Source organism: Phyllopteryx taeniolatus, chromosome 6 (assembly GCF_024500385.1).
Source record: "Phyllopteryx taeniolatus isolate TA_2022b chromosome 6, UOR_Ptae_1.2, whole genome shotgun sequence".
NCBI classification, from domain to species: domain Eukaryota; kingdom Metazoa; phylum Chordata; class Actinopteri; order Syngnathiformes; family Syngnathidae; genus Phyllopteryx; species Phyllopteryx taeniolatus.
In genome coordinates, this window is record NC_084507.1 from 28,798,513 (window position 1) to 28,818,592 (window position 20,080).

Sequence of the window (20,080 nt, forward strand, 5' to 3'; positions counted from 1 at the left end):
CAAGTCGGCCGACGTGACTGTAAGGAAAATATTTGAGCAGACCGCCTCGATGGACGCTGACATGACTTCCATGTGTAAGCGGATACATAAATAAGAGGAAAATAAGAGCCGAGGGATCTCAGTGGGGAAGAGCTCGGGTCAGACAAGTGTGGGGCTTCTGTTAAAGAGGGAATTGGGGGGAGGGGAAGTACAGCTGGACTGACAAACGTTAAATGTTTTGGTTTTTCCCCCTTCAAACAGTAGGTGCTTAGTCGAGCCCCAGCGGTCACATCCGAGCACACAACAAGGGGTTAATGCGTTCACACTAACAGGATGAGCGCAGCTTGACCCCACTACCTCCATTAATCAGAAAACGAGAAGGGGGGGAGGGGCAGCGGACAAGAAAAATATCGACAAAAAAGACACGGTAACATTGAAAAAGGGTTAGTTCATCTCATCTAATTTGTTAATTCATCAATCATTTAAATAGATTACTTTGGTCCAGGGGGGAAACTTTTACCATAAAAAAGTAAATACTGCACAGATAACATTTCATGTTACATTTGAGCATAATTGTCATGTACTGGAATTAAAAAAAGGACGTTAAGCAAGTCATGTTAAAGGGTAAAAGATGTCGTCAACCTGACTGCTTTCTGTTTTGCTTGCCAAAAGTAAGTATGTCAGCAAAAGAAATTGGAAATCAGTGGCTATCCGTCATCTCGTCCTATTTCAAATTTTGGATTCCTTCAAGTTTTCACTTAAAATTTTAGGTTGAGTTTTGTGCTGATAGTGTAGTGGTACATGCTGCTGTCTTTCATGTAGACGGTGCGGGTTCAATTCCCAATATCCAGCCACTGCCGGTCCCAAGCCCGGATAAAAAATCATGCGAGTGACTTGCTGTGACCCCTGACCCCTGAGTTGAAAGTCACTTCTTCTTCTTTTCGGTTGAGTTTCGGGTTCTTCATCTGCCAAAACTATTTCAGTCCCAAGTGTCCACTGAGGTTCCTCAAATGTCATTTCAGTCATGAAGATTCAGCAGGATTCTTGCTCTCACGGCAATGAACGTCAAAAACACTTGGTCGAGTATTGTAACAAGTCGAAAAATGTGCTTTGGCCTCTGACCTCAGCTGCCTCTGCCACAAAATATTCTTAGAGTACGATTATCCCACAAGTATTCAACTAAGCCATTTATAGATTATCATGCCCATTCCTGATTGGTTAAAAAATAATAATAATAATAATAATTTGGTTTTTCCCTTTTACCCAAATGACAAGTCTTTCTTATTTTTTCCAGTGGAAAACGTAAATCATCTGAATTCTTGTCTAACTAGGTCACGTGTTTGGATATGACAAAACAAGACGAACATGTATGTCCAAGAGTTCCACCGAAATCACAAAGAAAGAAAAACAGCAGCTTTGAGTAAATCAAATCTCAGTGGATATGATGACCCAATAAAGCAGGTTTTACTGTATCTGACCAAGACTTATGGCGGCTTAGTGAGAGCTGCTCAGTAGTTATACCAACTAATCTTCACTTGGTCATAGTGTTAAACTACTTCCCATGTGTCGATGAGATGCGAGGCTGCACCTTCAGTCACATACTTCTCCTGGTTTTCGGAGGGGCCGGGAATGATCAGTGCGCCACAGATAAGCCAGAATTCCCAGGTGCAGCTGAAGTACACGTGTGTGAAGGCTACAGTTCATCTTTGATCAATCAGAGTTAATCATTCCCAACATGTCAGACCCAAGAATTCCGAACAGTCCTGTCGTTCGGCGAGCCCTGAGCGGCGGCGCGGACAATGTGGAGAGTCGAAAGAGACCACATCAGACAGTGTTTATAAAAACATGATTAACCTCCTCAGTCAGCGTGGACTCGAGTGTCACCCTCTCCCCTGAACTCCCCCGTTCTGCTTGGGAGCACTGCTGATGGATGGGTGACAGCAGTAATGACGTGATGAACAGCTGCTCTACTGACTCCACAATGCAGCATCCAGACAGCTAAGACCTCCAACTAACACATTTTCCAGATTTTCCATGGTGAGCTACATTCTTCGTCTCTAGTCGACCATTGATATGACCGCCGTGCCGACGTTTATCTGCTGGCTACACCTGAATAAGCCCTGCATGGACCACAAAGGTTTTGAGCAGATAATAGGTTGAGGAGAAAATGCGCGGCCTAATTGAAGCTTTTCAACGTCTCATCACACAACGGGATTGTTCGGCTGCTGACAGATGACACATTAGCGCTCCAAAAGTCGACCGCTAAATGAGACGATGCTTAGATTATCATAACGCATGGCGGGTTCATGTAGTGGTTGCTTCAGATCGAGAAATTAAAATGTGTAAACATTTATACACAGTACCAAAAACCACACTACCGCAATCTTTCCTTTAGTCGTTAAAAAATGCTTCGTCGTGGAATTAGTTCATGCCAGCGGAGATTTAAGAACATTTAGATGTAAACACATTAAACCACAATGAGGCAAAATTATACTGGAACCTGTTAAAAAAAAAAAAAAAACTAAAACAAAAAAAACTAAAATGACCATTTCTTAGGGAAACTACAACCCTGGGAAACATCAAATTATTCACATAGCAGCCACCTCGGTGAGAGGCAAACCTATTTCCTTCCCCTATTTATAATTAAATGACTCATGAAACTGCTACTGGAAAAAAAAAAAGGAAAAAAAAAGAAAGCAAAATGAAAGCAAATACAAACACATAGACGACTAACTAGTAGTTACTAGTTACATAGTTGTTACATTACATCATAGCACAAGGATCTATAAAGGCTAAAATCAGGTGCAGCGATCATGAACAGCACAGGTGTCAAACTGGTGGCCCAGGGGCCAGATCCGGCCCGCCACATCATTTTACGTGGCCCGCGAAAGCAAATCAAAATGGCTCATTGTGTTCTGGTGTAATACCATTGAAATATTTGCAAGCATTCTTTTGTCACCAAGCCCCCTTTGAAAAGAAATGTAATAGTTGAAAAACATATTTCTATAGGCTTCTGATTTCAAATCTGGCTATTCATCAATGTGTTGTGTATACTGTATGTAATTATAGTATAGGAGGTAATCTTTCGTTTAGATGGGTTCACAGTTGTAGCGGCCCTCCGAGGGAAGTCATAACTACGATGTGGCCCGTGACAAAAATGAGTTTGACACCCCTGATGTACAGTATTCCTCACTAACTTTTTAAACGATAACATTGAAAGTGAATGAGCTGAGTTTCATTATTTGTTGCAGAGTGTTCCTGTCGTTTGGGGCGGAAAACTGAAAAGAAGATTGACCAAAAGTAGTGCAGACTTTGGGAACAAAAATGGTTAATAAAACTGCTGGAGCAGAGAGTGCGCGTGGTGGTATGCCAAGATAGGGTGGTGATGTGAGTGACTGTAAAGGAGAGTGAGGGCGGCAAAAAAATATATTGCTGCAGCAAATTGGAGACTGCGGAGTATAATATTGCAGCATACAGGGTAAACTAGTTCGCAACTAGAAGGAATTATGACTAAATTATGAAAAATGATTGACATTTTTGGGACATCCCGGTGGGGGAGTGTTCAGCGTCGCTACCTCACAATTCTGAGCTTTGAGGTTTCGAATGTCCGCTCTGGCCTTCCCGTGTGGAGTTTACACATTCTCTGTGTGCTTGCGTGGGATTTCTCCAGGTAATACGGTTTCCTCCCACATGCCAAAAACATGCATGTTAGGTTTGTTTAAGACTCTAAATTCTACATAGGGGTGAAATGTTTATCTACAGTATATGTCCCCTGTGATTGGCTGGCGACAAGTCCAGCTCACCCATGACGTTATTGTGGACAAGCGCTTTAGAAAATGGATGGAATGACATTGTCTTTGTCATTGGGAGTCAACACACAGCACAGCAACAGATCAATGGAAACACACAAGATTCATTTTACTTGTGAGACCAAACATTTTTGGTCACTTGTTGCCAGGCAGAAATCTGAGGGCTCTATCATAACTGCCCCATAGGCCAAATATACAGCCCTGGAGTGTTTGTCGCTTTCTGTAGTCGCCTACTGGATACGACTGTGACACAAGCACAGCTCGCAGCGTTAGCCCCAAAGTCCATCCTTGATTTTGAAGTACTCTTATTTTTCTTTTGTTTAATCTTGCTGTGGTGTCTTCATTCTTTTCCAGAACACTTTGTCGGACACAACCGTTAGGTTGTTTGAATGTATATATTTCATGTAAAAATAACGCAAAAAAAGAAAAACAGAACTATCTTCTGGATCTTCTTGTAATAACATGGATGATATAGCAAATAGCTGAGACCTGATTCCTCCGCCCCAAAGTCTAGGGTATAACAGACAACATTAATACATTCTTAGGAGAATTAATAAGAAGAGCATGTGAGCGCTGAGACTGTGCAGGACAGCGTCCACTTCAGGCACTGATCTGGGGCCAAAAATGTGAGCCTCCATTTGGGTTAATCATGAGCAGGTCTAAAATACCTCACACAAAGTACAACAATAACACGACTCTGCCCCCTTTTGCATGGATGTCACGTAATGAGATGCTGGCAGACGGTGAGCTGCCTTCAAAGCTCAGTGATTGGAATTTAAATGTATCCACGATGGGAAAGGCTAGCCTGGGAAGAAAACACATGGCCGTAAGGACAACAAGCAAAGACCTTCTGTATGAAAGACCCGAAGCGTCTGAGCCACAGCCGTGGTTCTGAAAGTGTTGCTTAAAGACCTCACTCGCATTAACCGCAGCAATTATGCTGCAAATCCACAGGAATGTGCAGGAAGGGCTGCTCCCTGACCGCTGCCAAGGTGAGAAAATCTCTGAGGTTAGGCTGGCAGCGCCAACATTAGTCAGCTGGCTCCAAAGGAGCGACCTTATCTGGAAAGATGCGTGAAATCAACACAAAGCCTCCCTTTTCCCAAACTCATTCATCACTTTGCCCCTTGGGTTTTTAATTTAGAAAGGTACACAAAACTAGGTCACTCGGACTGTCCGTCATCGAGGAGAATTTATTTTATCAGCACTTTGGGAGAGGGGCCAAATCTCCGTCGCGTTCAGGCCGTTATCTCACTATGCCGTGCATTAGCCAGCAGTTGCACTCACAGGTCAGAGGCGCTCGGGAGGCACGTGAACTGGACACGCTTCACTCAAAGCACTTTGCAGTATAGAAACTGTTCAATGGACGGTAGATTCTTCGTCTCTAGAATCGCTGCCAACGTCAACATTTCAACATCCCATGCAATAACATTAACATCCATTCAAAGACATAACATAAAAAAAATAAAAAAATAAAAAAATAAGAATAGGATGTTCACAACAGATGAGAACCACAAAGGGAATAAATAGAAGCCATCAAATCAAAAAGCTCAAACACCGTAAAAGCCTCTGGACCATGTCAGTGGACTCATCATTCATTAAGACGTGACATTTGAAAACATAAATACATACTGTGGAACCTCGAAGGTCGAATTCGCTGGCCCGATCATCAGAATTCAACCGTAGGTTTTGAGAAAATTACAGTTCTGAAGTCATTGAGCGATGTAAAACCTCAAGCCAAGTCGAGCATCTCTGCATGCAAGTTGTCATTTCAGTGAGCATCGGAAGGATTAACTCCATGTGTTTTTTTTTTCTTTTCTTCCCCTTCTAATTTTCTTTGGCTTTTTCGTGATACTGATTTCAAATGCCACCAGAAATTGTTGGGAAAATGGCACACACGTCTGTCCTGGCTGCACAGCACAAAAAGGCTCAGTAAGTCAACATTAAATAAATTTCAAAATAACAACAAAAGAACCCACACAACTGTACTAAACTCTTCCCTATGCTTTCATGACTTTTCATAAGAGCCTGAGCAAACTGTAAATTATTTTATTGTTTTACTATCAATGGTTATCACTATCATATCCCCCCCCCCCCCCCCCACTTGTATGACTGTTAAAAATGTGATCTGCATGAAGTTGTAATCCTCCCTTGGCACGCTGGACATAGAGTCTTGTCATTAGAGTTAACATGTTTTAGTGTTTCTACATTTTACTATTAACAATTAATACATTATTTTACACTTTTTATGACCATAGGGATGTTAAAATGATAATGATAACCTGTACAGTTAATAAAGTTATGATGGCTTATGTTCATTTCGATTATTTATGGTGGGAAATTTGAATTTTGAATCAAATCTGACGGTGGACCAGCTACACAGAACTTCAACTTTAGAGGTTCTACTGAACTTTTTTCGAGCAGACGTCTTTCGCTTACGGTCTCGATACCGGATAGGACATGTTCATGGATAACAAACTCATGAGTCCAGACAGAGCAAGACAAGTTGCGCCTGCCAAATCATCTCCAGTCACCAAGCCGACTGCCAGACGGACAGTGAGGTCACAAAAGCGCGAGTGCCGTTAAAGGAGGATGCTTCCATTTTGAAGTGAAGCACACGTTTGCAGGCATCTGACAACTCAGTAGGGGCCGAAACCCCCCAAAATTCCCTAATGACATGCAAACACATCTAACAGCATGCAGCGAGTCGTCTCTGGAGGCCTCATGAAGAACGGCAAGTCCTGAGCTGGTCATAGGAAGAAAATATGCTGTGCTCTCTATGGTGTACATCCAAAACTTGCCCTATATTTAAAGTTATACTTCAGAGGTTATAAATGAAAACCTGTTGAAAGCTCGACTGATGAGTTCATCTACCTCCAACCTTTGAGGGAGGGTCTTTGGAGCAACGCCACAATATGACATCCTCCCAACTGGAAGGTCAAGAAAAAGATGAGCATGTGTTAACATAGGCAGTATAGTGCCATGATTCTCACTGGTCTTGGTTAGCCATGTGCTTTTTTTTAATGAATACAATTGTGGAGAACCAACAACATAGGTAGGCTATATAAATAAAATGTTGTGCCATATTAGATTTTTTTTAATTTTTTTTTTAAATATGGGTCAAATCATTTGTAGATAAGTTAGTCGGCCGGGACAGGCTGCAGCTCACCTGCAACACTAACGAGGACAACTGCTAAAGAATATTGATGTGATAGATTATTGACAAAAATAATAATTTCAGTCTAATTTTTAACTCATTCACTGCCAACCTTCTCAGTTTTAACATTGATATTTGACTTCTAAAGCCGTCAATGGCAGTGAATGTGTTAATGTTCTTATTTATAATTAATTTAATTGTTTTTTAAATTACCGTATAAATTCCATCCATTTTCTTTTACCGCTTATCCTCACAAGGGTCGCAGGCTGCTGGAGCCTATCCCAGCTATCTTTGGGCGGGAGGCGGCGTACACCCTGAATCGGTCGCCGGCCAATCGCAGGGCACATAGAAACAGACAACCATTCGCACTCGCATTCACACCTATGGGCAATTTAGAGTCCTCAGTCAACCTACCACGCATGTTTTTGGGATGTGGGAGGAAATTGGAGTGCCTGGAGAAAACCCACGTAGGCACGGGGAGAACATGCAAACTCCACACAGGCGGGGCCCGGATTTGAACCCCGGTCCTTAGAACTGTGAGGTAGATGTGCTAACCAGTCATCCACCATGCCGGCTACCGTATAAATGTAATTATTAATTTGACTAATATTTGTCTTATTTTACCATTTTTACCACACTGGGGCTGGCATGGTATAGCTACCCATGTCTGCAGGAGCCTGTCACTGCACAATGTTGTGGATGATGACTACGCAAACCACTAAACAAGGAATAGCCACCGAGTCTGCGATGGCGGGGGACTGGGGGGTTGGGTGGTTGCAAGATGACTCATCGGCGGAACACAGACTCTGGACACAGCAATGAAGAGTAACAGAAAGTGCAAAATCTTATTTCCCTAGAAACTTGCACGTATGAAGGGAGAAGAAAAGCAGTGTGTAGGTCATGCAGGTGGGGTTAAATTGCATGTCCATGTGAGGGGGACACGAAGGGTCTCTGTTAGGTTTCACCTGAGGGGGGGGTGAGGGTAACTGGTCTGATCTAACCAAACACAGGTCACCGGGTCAGGGTTTCCTTTCATGTAAAGGTTGCTGAGTCAAAAGCTTTTGAAACTTCAACATGTTAATTGTGTTGCCAGAGCAGAGCACGGCGTATGGAGTCATTTGGAGAGTAACCATACTGGAGGCTAAATGTCACCAGTGGAGTTGAGGACTTGCAGGATGAAAACATGTAGCACTCAGTTGCTTTCAAATTGCAGTAGTTTCTGAAGAAGCAAGCCAATTGGGATAGAAATGGAAATCACCCAACCCACAGGAAACACATACAGAAAATGTAACGAAACGATGTGTCTCACATGCTTAAAAGTACTTGAACAGTCCTGATATCAGCACCTCTTATACAGCGCTCGTCCACCGTACGTGTTAGCCATATCTGTTTTTTCTCCCAAACCTTTCCTTTATCATACCCTCGAAATTGCATCCCTGTCCCCTTTCATCTGCCCCCGTTCATCTTTCTAGCATGCCGGTCACCGCTCCCGAAATAAGCTGCGTGCACATGTGTTTATGCAGATGACACGCGAAAGTAAAGGTCTGGACCCTCTGGAGGAGCCGAGCCGTAACACGGCCAGACGACGCAATGCACGGTGTTCCCAACGACAGCTTCCAGCAACACGTTGAGACCGCCACACCTGGGCTTTCACTTAATTCTCACCAAATGGTCAAAGCAGCAAGGACAGGATTCTGTTACACTCTTTAAAGTGTAGAAAAACTTGGGGCAGGGCATCTTGCACAACAACACTGATCCTTTGTCAAAAATGGATGACAAGGTGCTCTACTTCTATGTGGCGGAATCCTGGAAGTTCGATGTCACGATGAAAAAACCTTTTGCTTAGCAATACTCTACATCTTGTGGATAAGACAAGGTGGAAAAGACATGCAATAAGGCTGCATCGCTAAATTACAACAAAGCAGAAATGAATACGTGAAATGTGTAAATAAGAGAGGGAACCTTCAAAAATGAAATCCGGAAATAAAACAAAAATTTCAATCACGACATCGAGTGAGAGGCCAGCAAACAACGACTTCTCGCGAAGATTCATTCCACAAGTCTTTTCCCCCCTTTTTTCTTTCTTTTGGATGCCACCACAGATATAACATTTGATTCATTAAGGCCTTTTTTGAAATTAGACTTTTCACCGATTTTATCTGGCTGATCGGTATGGGCCGATATTTAGGATTTTATGCTGATCGGCAATAATGTCATAATTCGCCGATCCGATCAATGTCGTCATTGATCGGCTCCGCAAAAGACATTTACTCCGTGTCGTCGGTTGCACAGTATATTTAAATCCAAAAGCTAGTTAATTTTTTAGCCTTGTCGCGTGTCTTTTGACTAGTACTGTAAATATCGGTTCCTCTGTTTCCTGTTTGAAAACATTGCCAAATCAGCACCGTTGCAAACGGAGTACGGTGTGTTGTGCGACACTACAAAAGCCACTGTACACCAACGAAAAGGGTATTGTGTTTCAAGCGCGCTTGACTGTTGATGAGGTCACCAGACAGTTTAACAAGCCATGCATGGATTCATACATCTAGTCCCTCGACAAGGTGCTTCGGCTTATAGCCTTGTAACAACCGTGTCATTAAAGACAGCAGGCCTCCTAACTATAGTGCCAAAGAGACAAAAGCAAGAGTTAGGAAGATGATAAAAGCGGAAAAAGAAATATGAGCGTGACTTATCTATTACAACTGCCAACTCTCGAAGCTATAGCATATAATCCACTGTACAACATAATACAGCATGTCATGACTTGTGTTCCTCGAAGCCGACGATACAAGCGCTGCATGCAGCGTTTCGCCCTGTGCCCACTGACTTTAAAAGGTAAAAATGAAAGTTTCTCCACATTCCTATAGATTTAAACTGTCAAGTTCACTTCCTCAGAGTGTTTCATCAGAAAAACAGCGCAGAGGCAGAAATAGCAGTATAGGTGTCAGTAAAAACATTGATCATGCTGGACTTTGTCCACAGGGACAATTTGAGTGAAAGAGATAATTGCTTCAAGTTGGCTGTAATTAGTTTGTCTGTCTGATGCTTCTCCTGTGTGTTTTTTTTTTTTTAAGATGTGACCAACTTTACAGTAAGTGCAAACAACGGAAAAGACATCCCATTCATACTACTATTTGGTGTAGTTATTTTTCAGTATGGACAGTGGTTAACGCTTTCTAAAAATCTTTAAAATGATAAAATTGCCTTCATCATTCAATATCAACTTTTACATTGCATTTATTTTTCGCACTTACTACTACAACAGTTTGACCTTGCAACAGATTATTCACGCCTTATACATGACATGTTAATTATTATTTTCTATGGGACCAATTGTTATTGAAAACTCAATCCGTAGCTCGATTAGCGTCGCAGAAGAGATTGTGTTCGATCTTAGAGGTTCCCCTGTATTTAATTTTGACATACTGTAGGTATACAGCATACAATTATTATGCTTTTTTTTTAAAATCATCCGTAGGTGGAAGAATGATTAACTCTAATTAGGCTTTAATTACACCTGTGTATTTGTGACCTTGCAGCAAGGCTGAGCATAAAGTAGCCAAACCAAATGACAAAAAGCCACCTCAGAAAGAGTGACCTCATTCCCATTTGCACCGATGGGTTGATGACGGCATACACGGTCCCATCTGGGCCAGAACTGCAGGCCTCCGGCAAGCTAAATCCCGGTCTCTGAGCCAGGTGTGAGGACGCCTCCAGAAGGGAGCAGACCCTGAAATAACCCACATCACAGAACTAACTGAGCACAGACACCTTCAGGCCAACAAGAACCGAGAAGGGGAAAAAGCAAGATGTGGCTGTGGATGGCATTACTCCAAGGAGTGTAGTCTGGGAACCTGCTCGTGTAAAATGTATGCTCACTAGGTGCAAGTGTGAATAATGTTTCTTTTTTCTATCTTTAAAGATAGTTTTATTGATTCATGACGGAGCTTTCAAAGGCACTCCAGACAGAAAAAGTTCAAGGCTGCCTTCCTTAACTTTTGGATCTGGCTTCAAGTTGAAAGAAATCACATTAAAAATACAACAAAGGATCAGTGTTTCACCCTTCGGGACGTTTAAAATGCACACACAGATTAATCTAAAAAAAAAAAAAAGAAGATTTAAAAACTTGTGTTGTTTTCATTTATAAGACAACGCCGTTGTGGAGGTTGAACATTTTACAATACTTTAAACTGGATGTTAAAAAAATTCCACAGTTACATAGTCTCTGTGTAAATCAGACAATTTAATCTTTAATCTTCGATGAGCCCTGTTCTCAATCCTATTGAACCTCAGCTGGGCACCATCATTTTTATCCAGGCCACTGTCATTAGTTTTTACAAATTGAAAAAAATCACCAACAACTGCGCTCACAAGCAAATCACAACATTTTCACATTTTTGCAGGTCCGAATGAATGAGGATTTGGCAGCACGTCATCTGTATGAGATTTTTTTAAAACACACACACGAAAAAAACCCTTTCTGTATGCTTCATTTTCTTTCTGTCTCCGCGCATGTATGGAAATCCCAGGCCTGCGACGCTCCCCCGCCAAGCCCCTCCCCCCCCCTTCTGGGAATCCCTATGACATAGTTCCACATTTTATTCAGTCATCATCTGCAAAGCAGCCCCATCTACACACGTCTACGACCTATGCAAATGTGCTCCATCTCATGTTCTACTCGTCACGAGAGAGAGGGACCTACTACACTCTCAATATTCTGTGGCCATTCGAGACAACCGAGATAAGGATTTCAAATGGGTGGGAGGGTAGTAGTGTGATTAAATTTCTCATAGTGATGTTGAAACACAAGGAGGAGCGAATAAGTGATAAGGATGTTTTGATCAGACAGGGGAGTGAAATAATATGAGAAGTGGTCTCATGATTCATCACAGAGTGACACCAACATCTCCTGCAACTCTGGATGATCCAAATAAAACCACCTCCTCCTTCTCCTGTACAATTCAATCCGTCTGTGAATGAGAAAATCCTTATTAGCAGGCCAACAGAATGCAAGCAGGGGTCATGTTTGTGTTTCTAACCCGCACAAGTGGGGGGGAACAGAAGTAACTGGTCCGTTGCTCAAAGATCTCCACTGGCAAATGTATTTTCTATTTATAGGCATTTCTAGTTAATTTCAAAAGTTGAACTTTCCATGGGGTAACACTAGTAATAAGAATTAATTAAAAAAAAAAACTGCATTAACACGCAGGCAAACAAATCTAAATTTGACTCACTTCACTTTTTGCGTTGTGATTTATTGGTTGATTTATTGTCTGGTTTTAATTAGGAACATAGAGTTCCAGTTGAATACATTTGAGGATAATTCTCATACATCCCGATGTAAAGTTTGCAACTTTGTAAATTCCTGAAATTTTGCAAGCATTAGTTGGATCACATCCAGAACAAAACCAGGCTGATAGCGGAAAAGATAGAAAAAACATAAAGGGGGTAAATTTTATGATCCCAACAGGTTTTTATGAGTGATTTAAGCATGTGTGACCCTCATAGCAGGCAGTAAAATGTCAATGACCTTGCAGCATGTGAGTCCTCCACTATCCGACCCAAAAGCATGTGGTCTCTCACTTACAATACCAGGGGACTGATAAATTTACCAACAACTAAAATAGGCTTCAACATTGCTTTATTTGTGTTTTTTTTGTTTTTTTTTTGTGTGTGCGAGAAGGTCATACAGCCGAGGTAACAAAGTTACGGAGAGACAAGTGATTGATTGGAAAAGTCCTCCTTCAGACTCAAAGTCAAGCTGGACACCGTGCAGTTCTGATGCTCACGTACCTCTAAGGATGTAATTCTGGTAGTTCTGGTCGGCTTCGGCACCCACTTTGATCAGACACGTCAGTCCCTCGGCCACCACAAACTCATGAACCAGATCCTTGTCATCCTGAAGAGGGAAGGCACAGGACAATGTAAAGGATAAGTCATACCGTCAGCAAACTTTACATTAACCATAACTATATTTGTAAACTTAGGGCGGCAGCAGGCCATCCAAAAGGACTTGAGGGTTGGAAGGAAAAAAATTGTTAATGTTGTTGCGCTACTGTGCGCTGGATTCCAGGAGGTGGCTAGAGACACTTTGAGGGATCAACTGAGTTGGTTTGCTGTGTTCACAGCAGGAAACAAACTGGAGTTTGATTCAAACGAACTAAAGTTGTGTTCACACATCTTGGATCAGATGTTCAGTCAACAGCGTTGTGGCTTGAGCATACAGAAGAGATTTGCCAAGAAACCTCAATGGAACCGATTTAGTAGTACGTATTTGATTTTATATATATATATATATATATATATATATATTTTTTTTTTTTAATTTATTTTTATTTTATTTTTTTTGCTCCTCATGAGCCGACATTGAGTCAGTGAGGGGCAAATACCATTGTATACTTGAGAGAGAGAGAAAAATAAAGGATTTCTTTCACCGAGCAGCAGCAGCAGTAATAGTGAGTCACTGCATCAGTGCGAGCGAGCATATGGAGGAAAGTCATTTCAACAGCTTGTAGGAGCCATCTCGTCTTTCAGTCACGATCCGCAGAGCGTGTGGCTAGAGATGAGTGTTGGAATGTAAGTAGGAAATCTAGACTTTTAACATCCACCTCATGTTATTTCGGCTAACATTGACTTTAGTGGTAAAAAAGCCAAGCCTCAGGTGCTGCCCCCCCATTGATTACAAGCACATTAAACAAGGACAACAATAATGACATGTCTGTTTGAATTCCGATTCCATTCAACCGGAGGATAATTTATCTCACTGTGTTGCCCTACAGCTGAGTTGAGTGGGCAGGTAATGTATAATATATGAATATAATGAGCACAACTGCATCACACTGTGGGCGATTTCAAATCCTGTCATTTGCAAGCGTTTTGGTGTTCAATGGCTTTTGCATTTAAACGACAAACCACATAGATGTCAACCTTAAACCATGTCACAGACTCATTTGGACCCATGTTATTTATAAAACAGTGGGGGAAAAAATGGATTCTGATGGAAGGGGACATGAAAAGGCTTGTCCTAATGTTGGTGCTGCTAGTTGTATATGATTCAAAGGTTTGTTCATATTGTCTACGACACAAACTCGATTTAAAGTATCAGCTATTTTAAGTATTCAATCAATGCAACGCAAGCAAAGTTATCCCTTATATTACAGCTTGTTTCAAGGACCTGTTGTTCTGGCAATTTTATCCCCGATGACAAAACCACCTGCAACTCTTACCTGTCAGTAACATTGTTATTTAAAGCCGAGCTGGCGCATGTTCTGATAAAGCTCAGCATTCAGATGGGAGCCTGGAAGACAGCGGCCCAACACTGTGGGACCATCAAGGCTCCTTCTCTCCCCTGGAGGGGGTTAAACGGCTTCCATAACAGCTTTACCATAGACACGTGATCGTTGCTACCAGTGTGGAAGTGGAAGAAACCAGCTGCTGAAAAAGGAGAGTTACCTGGAAGATTTGCTTGAGGGAAAAAAGGGCTCTCCTCAGCTCCCGTCCAGTAGAGTTGTAGAGTTTTTCTGCACGGAGAGCAAAGGAAAGAAATCAGTCACACATGTGGAACCGTCCTATGATGTTGTCACAAGTGGGGAATAAATGAGACAAATTTGTTTTATCCTACCCAAAATTAACTGCCCCTGAATTGTGGTTTAAGTGTGCGTGGTGTGTCCGTGAATAACAAATAACTCCATTGTGTCCGAGGACTTTCAATAGCAGCAATTATTCCTTAGTAGCTACATGTGAAAAATATGCTGGGAGACACAAAGTCGGCCGAAAAAAGAAGAGAAGACGCCACATCTGTGCAGAGTTAGTGAGTAGTTTCCTGCTGACAGTGCTGAATACGCAGCGCGCTGTTATGCAAATTCGTGGCACGAACACCACAATGGCTACGAAACAATCCGCTCGTTAATCAGTTATGGAAACATGCTGAAAACTGTGTGGGTCCTTCTAATGGACGAGAACATTTCCTGCAACAACTTTTGCTCATCCGTCAGCGTGCAAGCAGCCTGCGCAGCTGCCAGGGAGTGGCAGTGTTGAGCACAGTGTGAGTCTTTCCGTCAATGCTCTTGAACGCTCTCTGACTCAGCACAAGTCATGTCGTGGTGCTGCAGATATAGCAACTACAGCAACTGTCAACTCGCCCTCTTCTTGTTCATTCGGTCCATTTTCATACATAATAGATGCACATTTTACATATGTTTTGGACCGGTGCACTTTTAAAAACATGATGACTTCGTCAGCAGGGATTGGAATTGACAGGCTCTCTCTCTCTCTCTCACACACACACACCCTCGTGCATATGACCGACTCTTTACAAACAGCTGCTGCTAATCCCATCCTAAAGTGTGAGAAACACACACCAATTGGTGCATGCGCTTGGGATTCATAGCAAAATGTTCCTATTCATTATTGTTGCTGGCCATCGAGTAAATCCCTTTAGCGGATGAACAGAGAGAGAGAGGGAGAGAGGATGTATGTTGTCTGCCAGCTCTGTGGGCACACGCAGCCTACTTCCAGACACTGGACCAGACAGAATAAGCAGGCTGGGCCTCTTGTCTTTAGGGTGCCTTTCCAGTGACACACAGCTTTTTCCCACCACATGCGTAGGCTCACTGATGCAATAATCATGCAACATCATACCACTACATACTTTTGTTAAAAAGATGACACAATGTAAACAGGAAGATCTTAAAATGGGCATCCTCGTGACACCCCAGAGGACAACAGTTGTATCTCAATTTTTAGCAGGATTCCTGCAAGATTTTATGGAGTGGTGGCGCATGGTACAAAAAAAATCATGGCCGTGATCAAAGTGTGGATGCAGAATCACTTTCCACACTTTTGTCAACATTGCAAGGCTAAAGGTGGTCGTAGTTGACCAGTTTGACCCGTGAGCAAATTCATTCAATTATCTCCTATGGGTAAAATACTTTTAAAATGAGGACAAATGGACTCTATGCACACAGCATTTCCGCTTTCGGTGTAAGGTGACAAGTTAGCTTCCGGTCGACACGGAAACGCATCGTGACGACATGGGAAACGTGTTAAATCTCAAAACTGAGTGTTGGCTGAAGCAGCTATCTACTCGTCTTTCAAAAATTCTAACTTTTGATGCCATTTCGACGAGTACTAGCACTGACCTATTGAGTATACCTGTTACGCAATCCCGGGTTATCACACATTTTCACGACAAAGGTTGTTTAACGTGTTGTCGTGCTTAAGGTCCATTGAACCAACCAGTTACAGAACAGATTGGGTTCGATTTGAAAGGTTCCACTGAATAATTCAAAGCACTGCAACCTCACTCCTATATGTCACGATAAGAAATTGTTTTTTTGTCATATATTGTGAAGTGTGAACCGAAAGCAGACCATATGTGGCTGAGAGTCTTCATATAAATGAACTTGCTTGCTGAAATCCAACACCTCAGACTGAAAACTGTTCTCGTCCACTTAACAATCTTTCCTTGATTCTGATTTATGATTCCATGGCATTATGTGCAAGTGGCTCAGGGCTTCCAATGTTTTGCGCATTCAGTGCCATACATGGTTGAAATAGCTAATGAGCGGGGCTGGTCTTTTATGGAAAATGTCACAGTCACAGGCAACAGCAACCACAAACAATAAATCTGGAAGCTGTGGAGAAGCTCAGCAGTGTTGTGGATAAATGAGCTTTGAAACAACAGAACGTGCCTAAGCCTATTTTTGGTTTTGCCTGCTACATTGTGTTAGCTGCATGGGGAAGGTAAGTTTTGCAGACTTAGGCTGGTTGTATGTGCTAATCACAAATACTATATTTAACTTTATGGCAAAAAAAAAGTCTAAATATTCACTATTTTGAAAATGTTTTGCAAGCTGTGGGTCGTGAGCGAAAGAACGAGATCCCGGATACAGGCGGCCGAAATGAGTTTCCTCCGCGGGGTGTCCGGGCTCTCCCTTAGCCATAGGGTGAGAAGCTCGGTCATCCGGGAGGATCTCAGAGCCGAGCCGCTGCTCCTCCACATCGAGAGGAGCCAGATGAGGTGGCTGGGGCATCTGATTCGGATGCCTCCCGGGGTGAGGTGTTCCGGGAGGAGACCCCGGGGACGACCCAGGAAACGCCGGAGAGACTACGTCTTTCGGCTGGTCTCGGAACGCCTCGGGATTCCCCCGGAAGAGCTGGATGAAGTGGCTGGGGAGAGGGAAGTCTGGGCATCCCCGCTAAAGCCCCCACGACGTGACCTCGGATAAGCGGTAGAAAACGGATGGATGGATGGATACTTGTCGTGTCGCTGCTGGTGGGGAAGTTAATCAGTTTCATCAACCCTTCAGCCCTTTCAACATAAAGTGTCAGAAATCAATCAAAACTGAACAAAGATAAATATTTTTTGGGCACATATTAATATCTTAAGTATGGTTGTTAACAGTCTGGTGAATTGACAATGTTGCTCAGAAATGAATTCTGTCATCAAGATTCCTCCAAGTGTGAAGTAGTTTATTAAAACTTTATTTGTAAACCTCCCCTGCAGGGAAAATTAGGCCCATTATCCTTTCCGCAAATGGCAATGTCACAAACCTGAGAACTGAGAAAAAAAACCCAAAGGAAATAGCTCTCAATGCAACTGACAGCGCCGGCCGTGATTTTCTCTGGTCTAAATCTGGAATCCCTGACTTCCATTGAATGTAAATCAGCCAACAAATAACTGACACCCAGAGCTGCTTCACAAGTGACTGTGACCAGCTCGCAGCACGACCAAGTGACAGTGATGCATCAGCACCTGGCTCGACATTGACTGGGCTTCACTAAACCCAGAAGCATGTGTGTGCATGGTTGAGAGTTGTTCCATCTTCCTGTAGTTATAGACTCAAGACTTATTCTCTCCTTTTTAGCCCTTTATTCCGGACTGCAATAAAACTGTCAGAATGTTATTCCTTCCCGACACTAAATAAGGCACATCTGCAGGAACAGACAAATCTTTTCCCTGTCCCTGTCCATGGTCCACCCTCTGATGAAGCGCTCAGAGGCCCATCTCTAATGAGAAATAGCTCAGTGGAGATTAGTTCCATACCGTCTGGCCCGGATACACACCAAAGAGCAGGCGTTTTCCTAGCCAGGGACGAGATCTCGCAGCAAAAAAAAACTTCCAGGACTGCAGCTCCAACAGTCATATTTACCTGAAACCAGCTGAGACTTCCAACCTAATAGCTTATAGCATTTGTCAGGGCTTTTTAAAAATTTTTTTTTTTACTTTTTTTAATCTTTATTGTTTAAATCCAAATATCAGAATAAGAACCAAAATAAATCTTAAGTGATGGCACATTTTTGGGGTAGTCAATATCATTTTGGCTTCAACTTTTGTATGACTGCGCTTAAATCATAACTGAACTGCATAATAAGCCTTTGAATCATTTGCAGCTTGATGGATTTATTCAAAATATGTTTTGATTTAATAGTAAGTTGAGTCTAATTATATCTTGTGAATAACTCTTCATACCACAAAGATGCACTACAATGAGAAAACACAAGCTCTCCTTTTATTCATTTTTAGTGAACTTGAAAGTATTTGACCTTACACTGATGCACCAGCTGTTATCTCCTCTCAAATTTCAACACAAAGTCATATTTTCAACATTTCCACAGAGATAAAGGCGACGATTACAACCTGCAATATAACCTGCAGTATCATAAACACAGTGCAGTAGCGCGACATCTTTAATCATATGGAGTATGCTCAGCTACTCACGCTTAAACAGTCTGCACTGAAAATACACAAAGACTTGTCGAGTGTTGAAAAGAGTCGGACGCCTTTGCTAGAGTTAGCTGTGTACAGTCACGCTTCCAATTCAACTTGATTCTCATGTAGGAGGCAAGACATTCCAGCAAGGCACTTCTGAGTCCCAGGTGGCAGCACCTCCACCTGCGATGACCCCAATGAATCAGATCTCGTACAGTATGTGTGTGTCTGTTCAAAGAAAATTGCATTCAATAGAATAAGGGACTACGGCTATCCGGTCTTGATGCGGCCGAGAGATCCCGACTGGCTGGGACAACGCTGCAGGAAGTACGGTCAAGCAAATTGTGGTTCAGCAATAGAACGCAAAAAAGATGGTCTACATGTCTTTTTATAAATCTTTATGCAAGACAACAAATAAATAATTCCAATTACATTCAATATGCAGGCCGGCCTTGTCAGCCACCATTTAGCCATTCTGCCCTTGAGGGATGTGTTGCTTTTACAGCTAACTGACTAACAAGAGTTTGCTTGTGTTTGGAGTAGCCAGGGGAAATAAAGTCCTCCATCTGTGTTATTATTTCTAAGAAGTTTTATTACAGTCAAGGCAACATCAATAAACTTCCCTCATGTTTAATCTGAAGCAAAGATGAATCGCAAACAAAAATGTCCTCTTGACGGGGAAATTTTCCCCGTCAAGAGAAAAGTTTAGGGTGGATTCTTTATTGGTGGGGAGGTTGACCACTGATTAACAGCGAGAAAAGTCACAAGTGAAATGAAGAAGCTCAGGGGAAAAAAAACAAAAAAACATTTTGGATTGAAAATCCTTAAGCTTATGGCTCTGACAATGAACTCAAGAAAAATGGGTTTTGAATTTGTCCTGAAGAAGAAATTGATGTATATCTGTGGTGCAATGCCCCATTGGGGCCAAGTATTACTCTATTGCCCCTTTTCTACAGCATGGTCATGTAAAATCAGGTACCACTAAGTACTCGTTCTAGCACCTGGTCATCGGCGTACCAAGCCGGTACCGTTTGTGTGAAGTATGCCACAGCTGCTCACTCATTGGTCAAGGAGATTTATCCTCCCATTGCAACACATTAGATACATGGTGACAAATTACAAAAATAGAGAGAATTATATAATAAAGTTTCCACTTTTCTGCATGGTTCTGTCTTCTGACTGCCCACAGTCTCTTTTCTAATAAAATCTGTGCTGAAAATAGACGAATAGAGGCAACCGCACTTCTCGGCTATTGTTGTTGTCTCGCATGTCTCATGTTGATGTTTTTATGGAACCTGGATTTCACTTTCTTACAACTACGGATTTCAAATAGAAAAGTCCCCCACCAAATCAGGTTTCTAAAAGTGGTAAGCTACCTAGTGGAGACCCTTAGAGCTGTATCTTAAATAAGAAAATATGTTG

At 42.3% G+C, this 20,080-nt stretch overlaps 1 protein-coding gene across 3 annotated transcripts in view; it reads right to left on the reverse strand.

The window, feature by feature from the left end:
• The window catches only part of fhod3b (formin homology 2 domain containing 3b), an 88,246-nt gene that overhangs the window by 22,199 nt on the left and 45,967 nt on the right, over positions 1-20,080 (reverse strand). For all 3 annotated transcript variants that reach the window (XM_061775849.1, XM_061775851.1, XM_061775850.1), the window contains exons 4-5: positions 14,398-14,465; positions 12,739-12,844 (exon numbers count right to left, since the gene is read on the reverse strand). In XM_061775849.1, coding sequence (XP_061631833.1) covers positions 12,739-12,844; positions 14,398-14,465 — 174 coding nt within the window. The remainder of the gene's footprint in view (positions 1-12,738; positions 12,845-14,397; positions 14,466-20,080) is intronic.